Source organism: Ascaphus truei, chromosome 8 (genome assembly GCF_040206685.1).
Source record: "Ascaphus truei isolate aAscTru1 chromosome 8, aAscTru1.hap1, whole genome shotgun sequence".
In the NCBI taxonomy this organism is placed as follows: domain Eukaryota; kingdom Metazoa; phylum Chordata; class Amphibia; order Anura; family Ascaphidae; genus Ascaphus; species Ascaphus truei.
Window position 1 is genome coordinate 22,532,258 of NC_134490.1, and position 14,483 is coordinate 22,546,740.

General features: G+C 40.9%; 1 protein-coding gene across 1 annotated transcript; it reads left to right on the top strand.

Moving 5' to 3' along the window:
• Positions 1-9,550: 9,550 nt before the first annotated feature.
• DDIT4 (DNA damage inducible transcript 4) lies at positions 9,551-12,030 on the top strand. The gene is made up of 3 exons (XM_075610780.1): positions 9,551-9,743; positions 10,123-10,338; positions 10,750-12,030. Exons 2-3 carry the CDS (start codon positions 10,161-10,163, stop codon positions 11,232-11,234), a joined length of 663 nt encoding a protein of 220 aa, XP_075466895.1. The 5' UTR covers positions 9,551-9,743; positions 10,123-10,160; the 3' UTR covers positions 11,235-12,030.
• Positions 12,031-14,483: the final 2,453 nt, after the last annotated feature.

The following is a 14,483-nucleotide window of genomic DNA, read 5'->3' on the forward strand; positions in this document are numbered from 1 at the left end:
AAATGGCAGATAAATGTAAGGTTATGCTTTTGGGAAGCAAGAATAAACAGGCAACATGTAAATTAAACTGTGATAAATTGGGGGAATCCTTGATGGAGAAGGATTTAGAGTGCTTGCAGACAGCAGGCTTAGCAATAGTGCCCAAAGTCATGCAGTAGCTGCAAAGGCAAACAATATCTTATCTTGCATTAAACGGGCAATAGATGAAAGGGAAGTAAACATAACTTTACCCCTTTACAAAACATTAGTAAGACCACACCTTGAATATGGGGTACAATTTTGGGCACCACTCCTTAGAAAATACATTATGGAACTAGAGAGAGTGCAGAGAAGAGCCACCAAATTAATTAAAGGGATGGACAATCTAACTTATAAGGAGAGGCTAGCTAAATTATATTTATTTACATTAGAAAAGAGGTGTCTAAGAAGGGATATGATAACTATATACAAATATATTCGGGGACAGTACAAGAAGCTTTCAAAATAACTATTCATCCCAAGGGCAGTACAAAGGACTCTGGGTCATCCCTTAAGGTTAGAGGAAAGGAGATTCCACCAGCAACAAAGGAAAGGGCAGTTAAAATGTGGAATTCATTAACCCATGGAGACTGTGATGGCAGATACAATAGATTTGTTCAATAAAAGGTTGGACATCTTTTTAGAAAGGAAAGGTATACAGGGATATACCAAATAAGTAAACATGGGAAGGATGTTGATCCAGGGAATAAGCCAATTCTTGGAGTCAGGAAGGAATTTATTTTTCCCCTTATGAGATATCATTGGATGATATGACAATGGGGTTTTTTGTTTGCCTTCCTCTGGATCAATAAGGAAGTATAGATATTGGATAAAGTCAGGGGCGCGCAAACTTTTTTTGCGGCAAACTTTTTTTGCGGCACCCCCCCCCCCTGCCTTACCTTCTCCGTTGGCTACCCCCCTCCTTACCTCGCGCAGTGTTAAATGACAACGCGGGGTCGTGTCACGTCATGTGACCCACAGCGTAATTTGACGTCATGTTACCAGCGCAACCATGACATCACATGACCCCGCGGCGTCATTTGACGCCTGGTTGCCATGGTCATGCGTGCTGAAGCCGGCTGAATCCCGGTAAGTAGAGGTTGAAGAGGCCTCGTGCGGTCCCCTGGCATTTTATTTAAATCCCTGGGGGGGAGAGCGCGGAACCTCTGCAACCGCCCGCACACCCCCCAAAAAAAATCTCCAGCCCCCCCCTGGGGGTCACGCCCCCCAGTTTGCGCACTGCTGGGATAAAGTATCTGTTGTCTAAATTTAGCATAGGTTGAACTTGATGGACGTATGTCTTTTTTCAACCTCATCTACTATGTAACTATGTAACTATGTAACTATGTAACCTCCCCTAACTGCGTCTAGAATCACCTCCAAATCGCTCGTGGGCACATGCAAAGCAAAAGGAGGAGCATTGCCTGACTTCTGATAACAAGGGGGCTACTTATTACCCCAACTTTTTTATTTAAGTACCACTATGTTTTCATTTGCAAACCAATGTATTTGCCATTATTATCTGCAAAATGTACTTAATAAAAACTTGTTCCCTTTCAGTGGGTTCCACCAATGGTTTTTAGAAAATAAGTGGTATGAAAAAAAATACATATTGTATACAAAGAAAATGGGGGTGGGACAAATTACAAGATCAAATAACAGCAATGACATTATATTATTTATATTATATCAGGTCAAGTTTACAGCTGGACAAGATAAAGGAAAGCAGGCCAAATCCATAGATCAAGTCCCAAGACTACCGTTTCATTGCAGATTGGGGTTCACCCCCTTATTATGTGACGAGCAAAGAGCTTTATCTCAATCTTCACAACTCTCAGAAATGTGGTATACGGACATTATTTCTGTCCTTCATAACTTCAGCCACAAAACAAGATATGGTCGGTCGGCAAAAATTGTGACAATAACCCTCCACCTCATCATTTCAGGTAAGTTTAATAGCTTTCCAAATAAAGGCAAACAAGCTTAGCAACTAAAAGTATAATGCAAACGTGATGGATACACAGTAAGTACAACTTTGGGTTTTAGGTAGGGAGTCTTACATAATAACTAGGGCAATAATGTAGCAGAAATCCCAAAGTTCCACTGCCCAGGGATTGGTTAGAAAGCAGTGTTGAAAATCCAAAAGTTCCACTGCCCAGGGATTGGTTAGAAAGCAGTGTTGAAAATCCAAAAAGTTCCACTGCCCAGGGATTGGTTAGAAAGCAGTGTTGAAAATCCAAAAGTTCCACTGCCCAGGGATTGGTTAGAAAGCAGTGTTGAAAATGCAAAAGTTCCACTGCCCAGGGATTGGTTAGAAAGCAGTGTTGAAAATAACACTGGCAGAGAGTTGAAAAAAGAAAAGATTTTTACATCAAGATGTTTCAAATAAGAAACTCTGGAATACAGACAATGTTTTAAGTAGTAAAAGTGTGATTGTGTTAAGGTGTACAGAGTACCACTACTTTCTATTTACAATCTTACACCTTACAAACTTACACCTCATAAGTAAACCTTGGCCCCTTGCAGACGCACGTACCAGAACACCCTCCTACTGTCTCTGTACGTTCTTCCTACCTACAAATTAGATTGTAAGCTCTTTGGAGCAGGGACTCCTTTATCTAAATGTTACTTTTATGCCTGAAGCACTTCTTCCCACTATGTGTTATTTATATTATTTGTTATCTATATGATTGTCACGTGTATTACTACATGTGACATATAGCACTGTATAAATAAAGACATACACACATATATACAATCCCAGAGTATCATTACCTTTTTATTTAAAGTCCCCGAGTTTTAGAGTTGCCAGGTGTCCAGTATTGAACTGGACTGTCCTGTATTTGGACACTGTCCAGTAAAAAATTTGACGTAATACTGGACATTTATGTGTCTGGTACTACCTCTCTTGACATAGTGACCTGATCGGCTTGGGGGGGCCGCAGGGTTTACCCGAGCAGGGAGAGAACAGGGCTGTTTCTAGGGGGCTGGGCAGCTTCCTTCATCCTGATTGGCTGCATTACCCAGCAACAGCCTATCTGGAGGAGGTGTCAGGAGCCTACGGGAGGGGCCTAGGAGAGGAGGAAACAGCATGGAGTAGTGAGAGGTGTGTGTGTGTCTCAAGAGTGTCGCACCTTTCACCATTGTGTTCAGCATTTTTGGAGAAGCCACCTGGCTTGGTGGCACCACTCATTTTTATTTACAATCTTACTGTTCCACTTAATTTTGAAAGAAAATGGGATAAATCAACGCTTAAGCATTTCTACAATCGTTACCAGGCTTAGCATTTATTGATATCAAGAGAGTACAACCGCTTATTTTCAAGGCACATAAAGAACTAATTATTGAAGTTGACTTCTAAGTTAACAGTCACAATCATTGCAGTCTCATGAATACAAATAAGCAGTGATATTAGACATGTATGTAATGTAGACTCTACTGGAAATTATGTATCTCAATGTTACATGTGCAGACATATTTAGTAGGGATACGTACAAGCTTATGTGGGCTCCCTAGTAAAGGGTTCATACACCCTGAAAGTGTTCCCTGATCTTTGTTTTTGTCTGATAGAAATATATATAACCCCCCACTAAAGGGTTATTAGTATGGTTAGGATGTACAGGGACCCACTCTATGTTGTTATGGGATCATGACATCACAGAGAGTATATAAGGGGAAGGGAATGTTTGAGAAGGTTAGGTTCCAGGAGGACAAAAGTAGAGGAGCCGCATGGATAGTGGATAAGTAATGTTTTTAAAGTAATAGACAAGACCCGGCCCCCCTGTTTATTATGTTCTAGATAGGGATAGTTCACTTTACGTCAGGATCCCATAAGAAGACGAATGGAGTCCAATATAAGCTTTGAAGTATGCAAACGGCATGCCACAGATGGCCTCAGTAACGAAGACTACTGTGTGCCGGAAGATCTGCTCTAACTGTGGATCTGCATTAACAGCTCTGAGGACCCCCTGCTTCCTTTCCATGTTAAAAAAAGGAGGGGAAAAGGGGGAGGGGAACTGCCCCAGTAGTTACATCATTATAAATATAATTACCCCATGAAAGGACTAAGCAGTAGAAGGGGTGAAAGGGAAGAGCACATGCAATATACTCGCCACCAATAGCATCAAACACTTCCCGTTTCATTTTACTTTACATATTATTTTTACAGGCACAATGGCTCCCTGTCCCAAATTGCTTATAATCTAAGTTTTGGCGCTTGAGGAGCAGTGAAATAAGGTATCTTGCCCAGGGTCCCTGGAAGAGATGACACTGGGATTTGAACCATGTTCCCAGGTGTCAACAGCAGTGATATTACTATTCAGCTAATTCTTCATCTTTTAAACATATCGCATCTGGCACCAACAAGAGCATTCATTATCTATTGGTGCCATTGATTTTGATGGGAAACTTTAGACATGTTACATTAAAAGTCCAGAGATGCTTTAAAAGAATGAATTTGCTTTGCAATGATAACACTCACTCAAGGAATTTATTCAATATCGGCTACTCAAGTCAATGGCATCTCCAGACCTTATTGTACAAAGCCCTTAAAATGATGGGTAGGACACTTAACACGACCAGTTTGAGGTATAGTTGCACTTAGAATTAATGGTCAAAACCATTTCAGAATGTATTGTGACTCCATGAAAACACATCATTCATATCTACCTAAGAGTTCACTGTAATAAAAGCTTACTTTTAAAATCAACTATTAGCTTTCTATATCGTATATCCTTTATAACATAATTAAATAATATTTGTTAACACTGCAAAAAATATATACATTCAAAAAGATGGCAAAAAACATGTATGATTTCTTGAAAAAGTACAATATCGGCCACTACAAAATGTGTTTCATGAAAACTCTTATAGAACTCTAATGTTCCATACAACAGAGGTTGAAACCAACTGCTTGACTGAGCGACTGGTTGAGCCCAGGAGTGCGCCCAAGCAGTCTGACCCAGAAGTCTTTCTTACTTCCGGTGTCTATGCTGCTTCAGCGCTCTCCTCCCTGGCTGTCCTGCTCTGCCTCTGTACAACTCCTAACTCCTCAGCCGGCTGCTCCTCTGCTTCACTCAGGCGACCCCTCAATGCGTATAATCATCTCCCCCACCTGCCTCTTTCACCACCCTTTCCCACAGGTAGGCATGGAGGAGGAGGAAGGGGAGAGAGCTGGAGGAGTGGGAGAGAGCTGGAGAAGGGAGGGGGGGTCTGAGGAGAGATGAGGTGGGATGATGAGGAGAGATATCCCAATTTAAATCGAGGCAAATTTTTCTCCGGAATCTACAGAAAACGTTCACTTATAATGGGGCCCTGAAAAGTTTTTGCCCGGGATTCATACATGTCTAGCTACGCCATTGGGAAGAATAGTCAGACTCTTGGGACGTTATTTGTAGCATAACCTTAGGTGCTAGAAGCGTTTGTACATATTCTACAGTATTAACGGTTTCTTCTGAAAGAACAAAACTAAGAGTATATAATACCTACAATTGGACGTCTCATCCCAATGGGATATTCACAGATAGGAACCTGAAAAGTCTTCCAAATATGATCTATTTGTAAAGTATTTCCCTCCATCCCCCCTTTCAACATACAACATTTCCCCCTGAGGCAAGAAATCAACAAATCAACAAATGGCATTTTGGGCCCAAACATTAGTTCTTCCACATAACGTCTGCAGTGTACCTGATACCTGAAGTGAGCAGGTCTTGCATGCAGATGGTTGTGACAGATCCAATGCGATCATTCTTCCTCTAATTATAGAGGTAAATAAGAATCTTAATCAGTTAGTGTTAGGACTTGCTAATAGTCATGCCTTGATGTGGCTAGCAGGCTTATAACGCTTTGGCCAAAGGGTTTAACTAAATGACCCGTTTTCAAGAGATATATAGGTATTTCACTATGTATTTTTGTCATATTGGATGTAGCTTTGGGCTTCTTTGTTTTATGGCAGTAAAAGATCATGAGGTCAGGTTTGTCCCGAACCTGTGCTATTATCACCACACATGATATTTTTCATACCCTACTCCAGTCTTCAAGGGCCACTAACAGATCAGGTTTTAAGGATATCCCTGCTTCAGCACAGGTGGCTCAATCAATGACTGAGACACTGATTGAGCTACCTGTGCTGAAGCAGGGATATCCTGAAAACCTGATCTGTCGGTAGCCCTTGAGGACTGGAGTTGCTCACCCCTGATATAAGACCATGTAGGGGTGTGTGCCTGTGCACATCACTGTAAATATGTGTATATCATTTTGCATATACCAGTGTGTCTATGTTTAGACTTTGTGTACAAGTACCATTGCGTGTGTCAGTGTGTTAATGTGTGTGTGAATTTGGGCAGTATCCCCACTGCCTGACTGCTCCTGCTTTTCTATGATATATGTTGCAGTGCTTGACTGCAGGCTGTTTGCATGTATTTAGTGTAAAGTTTAATGAGCATACTTACTTTACACTGAAATGTGTCATCCCACCAGTCTGAATGTGTGAATTGTGTTAAAACACAGGATTACCTGACAAGACAATTAATAAGGTTTCAGTAAACCAATCAATCATATTCTCCTCCTGAAAGCTGCTCTGCTCAGCAACACCACTTTAGATGTGATATATATATATATACACCATTGTTTTAAAATGATTACTCGTGTTTTTAATCTGTTTATCAGAGCTTTCAATTCAACACTGCTTTAAAAAAAATGTTAACCCTTTCCTGTCAGCGCAGCCTGCAACTCAATGTGCAAAAAGAGGCAGGACCCCTGGCAGCGAATTGGTTAATCGTACATTGTGAGGTTAAAAAACAACAACTATTTTGAATGTGTTTGTAGCATAAATAGAAAACAAGCCAGACCAGGGAAACAGCTCCCTTTTGCCAATTTGTATATACAATTTACTTTTATACAGTATATATAAATACTCATGACTAATTCATTTGTGTTTTAAAAAATTAACCCCTGTATTGCCAGAGGGCAAAAGCAGAGAGAAAAAAAAATAGCTGTAACAGTGCATTTCTTTTCTTGGAACATCCTGCATGTAACATCCTGCACGTAATATTTGTGTGATTAGTTCTCTGCTGATGTAACCGGCCGGTTTATTTGCGAGAGTCTGTATTGGCATTTGGAACACGAGATTGCATCATGATGCGATGTACATTCAGTGAGGAGCAGGCGGCAGTAGGACCGCACGGGACCCAGTGGCTGGGGTTGTTTTGCAGCTGATGTGAGAACGTGCAGTATGCACTGTGCTCTCTCCATTCCCACAGTGTGAGGAGAGAAACTTGTCCCTTGCAGGCTCACTGCAGGGATCATTTAACCATGTACTCCACCCACATCCCCTGAGATGTATACATCATAAATATATATGCAGTGGTATGTTTATGACCACATCCCCTTAGATTTATTTATCTGTAAATATACATGTTGTAACATCGCCGAAAGAAGAGATCAGTGTATCTCGAAATCTCGCACTAATAAAAGCATTTCTTTAGCCACACAACGGTATAGTGTATTCGTTTTTTATTTTATATATATATATATATATATATATATATATATATATATATATATATATATTACGCACGTACAATACTCATAAAATATTTATTTTTGAGACTTGTACACAAAGTATATAGATATTGAAATATATATATATATATATATATATATATATATATATATATATATATATATAATTTTTGTAACTAAGCAGGACTTTATGGGGGTCCTTTATCAAAGTCTTTCAGATGCAGAATGAGTGCAAAACGATTACACCAGATCTACCCAAGAATAAAATCCCATTTATTTGAGTAGTAATATTTTTCCTAGATGAATGTATTGCAACATTTTGCCTAGGTTTGGTAGCCAGCATACATTGGTAAATGACCCCTTATGATTCTTTGTACTGTTCTTTGTGATGTGTATTCATTTAAAAAAAACCATATGATTTACTTTGAATTTACAGAGAGTAACCATCCCAAATAGTATTTGAAACTCCTTCGATGCTAGATTGACTTGGTCTGCTAAGTGTTTGGGACTTACAGTCGAAGACTGAGCCACCTGTGCTGAAGCAGGGATATCTTGAAAACCTGACCCGTTGATGGCCTTCGAGAACTGGAGTTGGCTACCCCTGGTTTAAAAGGAAAGACGGCAGTACTCATATCTGCTAAATTTGTTTTGTCGCCAACGCAATGTGGGAGGACAAAAACATTGTATAACAAAAAGAGTACATCTAACGGAAGATAAACTGAAATAGGAGGAAGGAGGTCCCTGTTCTAACAATCAACACGCAACTGGGTTTTATATCAAATGATGTGAATACTGTTAGTGAATTGCTGCTTGCAAAACCCACACATAAGGGGATTATTTAACAAAAGGCATAAAACTGGAGCGAAAAAAACTGTGCCGGGAAAAAAACATCTCCATTGAAACCTATAATAAATCTGATGCAATGTGTTTTTTTTTGCTAATTTTGCCCCAGTTCTGCACACAGGCGACTTTGATGAATAGCTTGAATGGGAAACTTGTGTGTCTCTTGCTTCTCTATCCCTTTTCTCTCAAAGTAAATAGCTCATCTAATGTAATGTACCAAAGACACAAAGCAGTACGATGGGGTTTGTGGCTTTGTAGCTGAGTTAAACAGTCAGTATTCAACTGCAATCCTCATGTTTTCTTATGCTGCTCTCAGGTCATTCAATGCAGCAGCATCTCCGATTAAACCAAAATAAAGCTTTAACAGTTAACTGATGTCTGAGTTGCAGTGTGAAAAGTCGTACACAGCATTATAAGAAACTAGTTTCCCAATGTTGCATTGTGTACTGTTTTACAATGAATTAGTGCAAGATCAGACATTCTTACAAAGGGAACTGGTATCCTCCTGTGTTGCATATTTTACAGTTGATTGATTTGATCAGATTTTAGATTTTGTTTGTGTGTGTGTGTGTGTGTGTGTGTGTGTGTGTGTATATATATATATATAATATATATATACACACATACAATTAAATATATACGTGTGTGCGTACATATATAATGTATGCATTGTTATATGCAAAGTTGACCAAGTTGATTTTTATGCGTCGAATAAAACTCAATGAAAAAAAGCCAAGAATTAAAGAGCTGAATACAAAAAACTGATACATAGTAAATGTATAGCCCTTTGGGGTTTATTCTGTATCCTGCAGACACAAAGTACAAAGCAATGCTACAGAGTTATACTGCAGTGATATGAGCACTGTGCAGAAATGATGTGCTGGATGCCTTTGTTTGAAGCTCCCCCCTCCGCCTCCTCCCAGATCTGCGCTGTGTAATAAACACTCTCTATCTCCGGGCTCTGTACACCAGCTGGGAGGAGGGGGGGGGGGGCGCGGGGAGCCCAAACTGCTGTAACCGGGCAGGAAAGGACGCGGAGAACGTGCGCCCGCTGCTGATTGGCCGACCAGACCTAGATCCGAACACTGGGCGGAGATTCAGCCCATTGTCTGGACGAGCCTCCGTGCGGTGGGCGTGGCCTCGCTCCCCGTCTATATAAAGCGCTGAGTGGTGGCGGACGGAGCCAGTGCCAGAGATGGTAACTCGCAGCGAAGTTAACGTTTAGCACTGAGTAAGGGGAAGAAGAGTGTGGGAACTCCGATCTCCATTACCACAAGCGCACTGATTTATTATTAAGCACTTCACTTTACCGGTTATATACTTTGTCTGGCACTTGGGGGTCGCAGCCGCTCTCTTGCACTGTAAGTATTTGATAGCTGCATTTTGTTTATTGCGTGTTTATGCTTTTACATAGGGGGTTACATGCAGACTTGTTCAACTCTCCTGGTGCTCAGGTTACCACATCTTATGTGGAAATTTACTGAAATATCCATATTATGTCGCATTCACTAGCTTGTTTTAGCAATGATTAATATGCACCATTTGCCGCTTTAATCTGGAAATGTTGCTAAAATGTTTACCCCAAGTAGATGCACACTGTCTTTCCTGATTTAAGTGATTATGCATTCTGCGGGTTACTGTAGTCCAGGCATTATTTACATGGTTGTTGAGCCTGTTGTGCAGACTGTTTTGATCCATTACTGCAGCAGCTGACTGTCCCTCTGTCTCTCTTCTCTGCAGTGGTTGCTGCCTGCTCTTGCACTTGTCCCCTGGAGAACATGCCCGCACAGTGGGAAACTTTCTCTGCTCTGTCTCTCCCACCTCCCATCGCGGAGGAGGACTCGCCTTCATCCGATTACTGGGATGGACGGTGTGCGGGAGTCTCCCAAAGGTGCTCCAGTCTACCCAGCTCAGACTGTGAATCTCTCACCAGTAGCAACTCTTTCTCCGAGTGTGGTAAGTGTGAGCCTCGCTTCATGCTATGTCAATCGGTATAACACTTGTATGAACCCCTCCCCCAAAATAAATAAATCTGCTAATATGCCATTTCTTTATGTACAGTAGAGCACAGTTAAAGCTGATAACTATTTCGTTTAAAAAAAGAGACCATTTCACTTTGCCAAAATAATTATCTTAATGTTATTTTTATCTTTGATTATGAGCAGAATGTCTTTCTAATATCATACACAACCTTTATAGATCTGATCCACATATACTTGTTTATGTTGAAATGAAAATAGCTCATACATTATCTCTTAGTATCTAATAAATAATACATTATGCCTGGTTGTGTATATACTCTGAACCCTACTGCTTAACATATCACCACTGGAGAAAGTTTATTGATGGACATTTCTTTTCTTCCAGATATTGCAGCCTTAGATAATATTTCCCTGCCTGACTCCGATCTCTTAAGTGATCCTGAAGGGGAGCTGCTCTGCTCCAGTCTTCTGAAGCAAATCCAGCACTGCTTAACCAAAGCTAAAATCTCATCTCTGAGATGTTCTCGACTGCTCCTACCCGATGAGCTCCTGCGTCATTTGGGTCAAGAACTTCTACACCTGGCGTACAGCGAGCCCTGTGGACTGCGAGGTGCACTTATTGACTTATGCCTTGAACATGGCAAGGACTGCTACAATGTGGCCCAGCTGTCTGTTGATCAATGTGTAGTACCCACTTTCCAACTGTCTGTATTGTTGAGGTTGGACTCCAGATTTTGGCCCAGACTACAGGGCCTCTTTAGCACAAGGCCTGCTCCAGGCTTTGGGCAGTCTCTAAAGCTCAGTCCGGGTTTCAAGGTTCTTAAAAAGAAGCTGTACAGTTCTGAAGAATTTATTATTGAAGAATGCTGATAAAACAAAATGTCGTGTTTTTTTTGTTGAAAATGGTTATCTGAAAAGTCTTGTAATTTTGGTACTGCAATCATGTGAAGGCTTTTTTCTTGGGTATTATAACTGAGTGGGACCAGAAGGTGTTTTGTCAAGTGTTGTGTTTTTTTTGTTTTTGTTTTTTTTAACTGATTTTTTGTTTTTGTTTTGGGTTAAGATGTTCCTGGATTAATTTCTCTGCTACCAGAGTCCAGCCCCTTTTGACAATAAGGGGGTTAACATAATGCAGACTTTGGAAATGTTTAATGGAGACAGGCGAGGGTGTTTTTTTAAGGGATACACTTCACTCTGATATTCTGAAAATATGCACATAAATGAGAAGTATTAAAGTCTTAACAGTATGGGTATGGAGCACTGCAAGAATAGTACTGCTACTTTATTTTTGTTGTATGGGGTCTCTACTAGCAGCTGGACTGCATGAACAGTGGATTGACTCTGTCTCTCTTTTTTATATATAGGGAGTAAATTGTAATAAATGACAAACCAAAAGTGTTTTTTTGCCTTGGGACCAAGCATTTCTGTTCATATTGACTGAAAGCTGGACTACTGATACGGTGGCAGCTATAATATGTCATTCATTTGAGAGTGAATCAATCACATTCAGCTAGACTTCTAACTGTACTGGAAAGCACTGCCATGAATGTGTTCTGTAGTCTGACATGCTGTTTTGATTACAGTTTCTAGTAATACACTTGATGTTCAAGTATAAATCCACACACTGTGCCTTTTTGTACTTTTCTAATAAAGAGAAAATATCTGACATGTTGTTCTGTAAAATGATGTATCTGCACACTCTGAGGTAGACCAAATCTGTTTAAACACCACTCTGTGTTTAATGGCTGTGCTGGGTGGGAATCTCAATGTACATGGAACTCTTACACCCTTTTTTTTGCTCACATCACAAATTATACTCCTGTAATAGGACACACAATTACATGGGGGGAAAATGCAGGTGCTGATGACATGCCCATGCCCCCTCCCACCAAATATCTAATATGTATTCATCTGTACTAAAGGCTCCTGACAAAGATGTTCTAGGCTTCTGGTACATGAGGAGATGCTACTCTGCCCCTTTACCAGATACTCATTGTCCCTTGCCAATGATTTACATGGGAGCAAGCTTAATATTTGTGAGGTAGCCATCATTGGTTGCTCTTGGGAAGCTGCCCAATGATGACTAAAGAAATGACATACCACCCACCTACACATACTGTATGAAGCGGCAAGAGGTCACACTTTATTTTTTTGGGGTATAGCTGAAGGCATAACTGCGAAATGTGATCAGTATGAAATGTAAATGTCCATTTACTTTCATGGTCATGATGATAATAATAATAGCATGTTTTTGTACAGCGCTGCTAGTTATACGTAGCGCTTTACAGAGACATTTTGCAGGCACAGGTCCCTGCCCCGTGGAGCTTACAATCTATGTTTTTTGGCGCCTGAGGCACAGGGAGATAAAGTGACTTGCCGAAGGTCACAAGGCGCCGACACCGGGAATTGAACCAGGCTCCCCTGCTTCAAACTCTCAGTCAGTGTCTTTTACTCACTGAGCCACTCCCTCTCCACTACTATCATTTGGTTAGTAAAACAATCCCTAAATCTGTCTTTTTTTTTACATCTAGTCCTATTGCATCTGTATGTCCCCAAGCCATAGTAATGACGTTGTAACTTAATCTTCCCACTGCACTCTTCCAGAGCCATGATTCTCCTAGGACCCAACTCTGTGATAATTTTGGTTTGCGAAACAAAAAATACAGTATTTTAATGAAAGATCATGTAGCATTGACTTTATTGCAAGCTAAAGGGTAAATCATTACGGTCTGTGATGGGCTAAGATACCTGAACAGGCATTAACTGCATACATGGGATTTAATGCCCGTTCAGGTGCGTTAAACGATAATAGGCCTCAATGAGTGACCAATTATAAGGGCATTGCATGCATCAATGTATTTACCTAGAAAAAAGAAATGACACCTTCTATTTCCCTTTACCCTCAAACCTACCTAGTGACAAAGTGAATGTGCATTAAAGTGGAGGCTCTTTCACATGTTTAAAATGTTATTAGTTTGTTATTTAAAACCCCACATTTTAAAGGCCAAAGCTTAGTTCCAACAGCAATACAAATGAACGCCAATAAATCCCACAGTGTATGTATATCTATTTATGAAGCGCCATCCATGTACATAGCGCTTCACAGCAGTAATAGTCGCGGCATAATAATGTAACACAATGGGAATAAGCGCTTGAGACATAAAAGTAACAGGGAAAGGAGTCCCTGCCCTGAAGAGCTTGCAATCTAATATGCTATATATGCTGTGGTGTTTGGGTCTGTTAAAGGGCTTGACGCATTGACATAAGGTAAAAGTGCTGGAGAAATGTAATTTATGTAAAATGGCGTTCTACAGATTCCAGCCAATCTGTAGTTAACAGTCACTCATTGATTTGCCAGCTGCTTACTCTCAGTGGCCATTTTAAATTCCCCAAAATGGCAGGACATTACACGTTGTGCAGGAACACAGTAGAGAAAAAACTGCACGTATGAGGTGTAGTCAGACCACGTGTCACATGCTGCCACACACAGAGCCTAGCGGAGACAACAAGCATGAGCTGTGTCCCCATCACAAAATCACCGCCTGATCACCTCATATTACCCCCTGGATTACCCCTCAGCCCCTATAACCCCCCCCCCAATCACACTACGTCACCCCCAGATTGCCGCTAAGTCCCTATAACCCCCCCAATCACACTACGTCATCCCCCAGATTGCCCCCAACCCCTATAACCCCCCCCCCCCCCAATCACACTACGTCATTCTCCAGATTGCCCCTCAGCCCCAATCGCCCCAGATCACCCCGCTGAGGATGCGGCGGCCCGGGTCTTGCAGTCTGATTGAAAAATAGCCCCCCAACCTCCTCTGAGTTTAACGGGCCTGCTCTATATCTTGCAATTATCAGATGCTCCCTAAGGAAAAAAAAACCTTTCCAGCGTTGAAACTGTCCATCATTAAGACTAAGATTGCCTTTTACCTACTCATTATAACAGTAAAGGGTTATAATTAGCCAACGTTTCAGTGCGGTAAAGGACCCTTCCTCAGACGGGCTACTCTTACGATGTATGCTATGCATTTATTTTGTTAGAACCAATGATTATGGAGGTGCAATTAATTTCAGCCCTGAAGGGCTAACACACTGCAGAATATCTTGGTAAAGT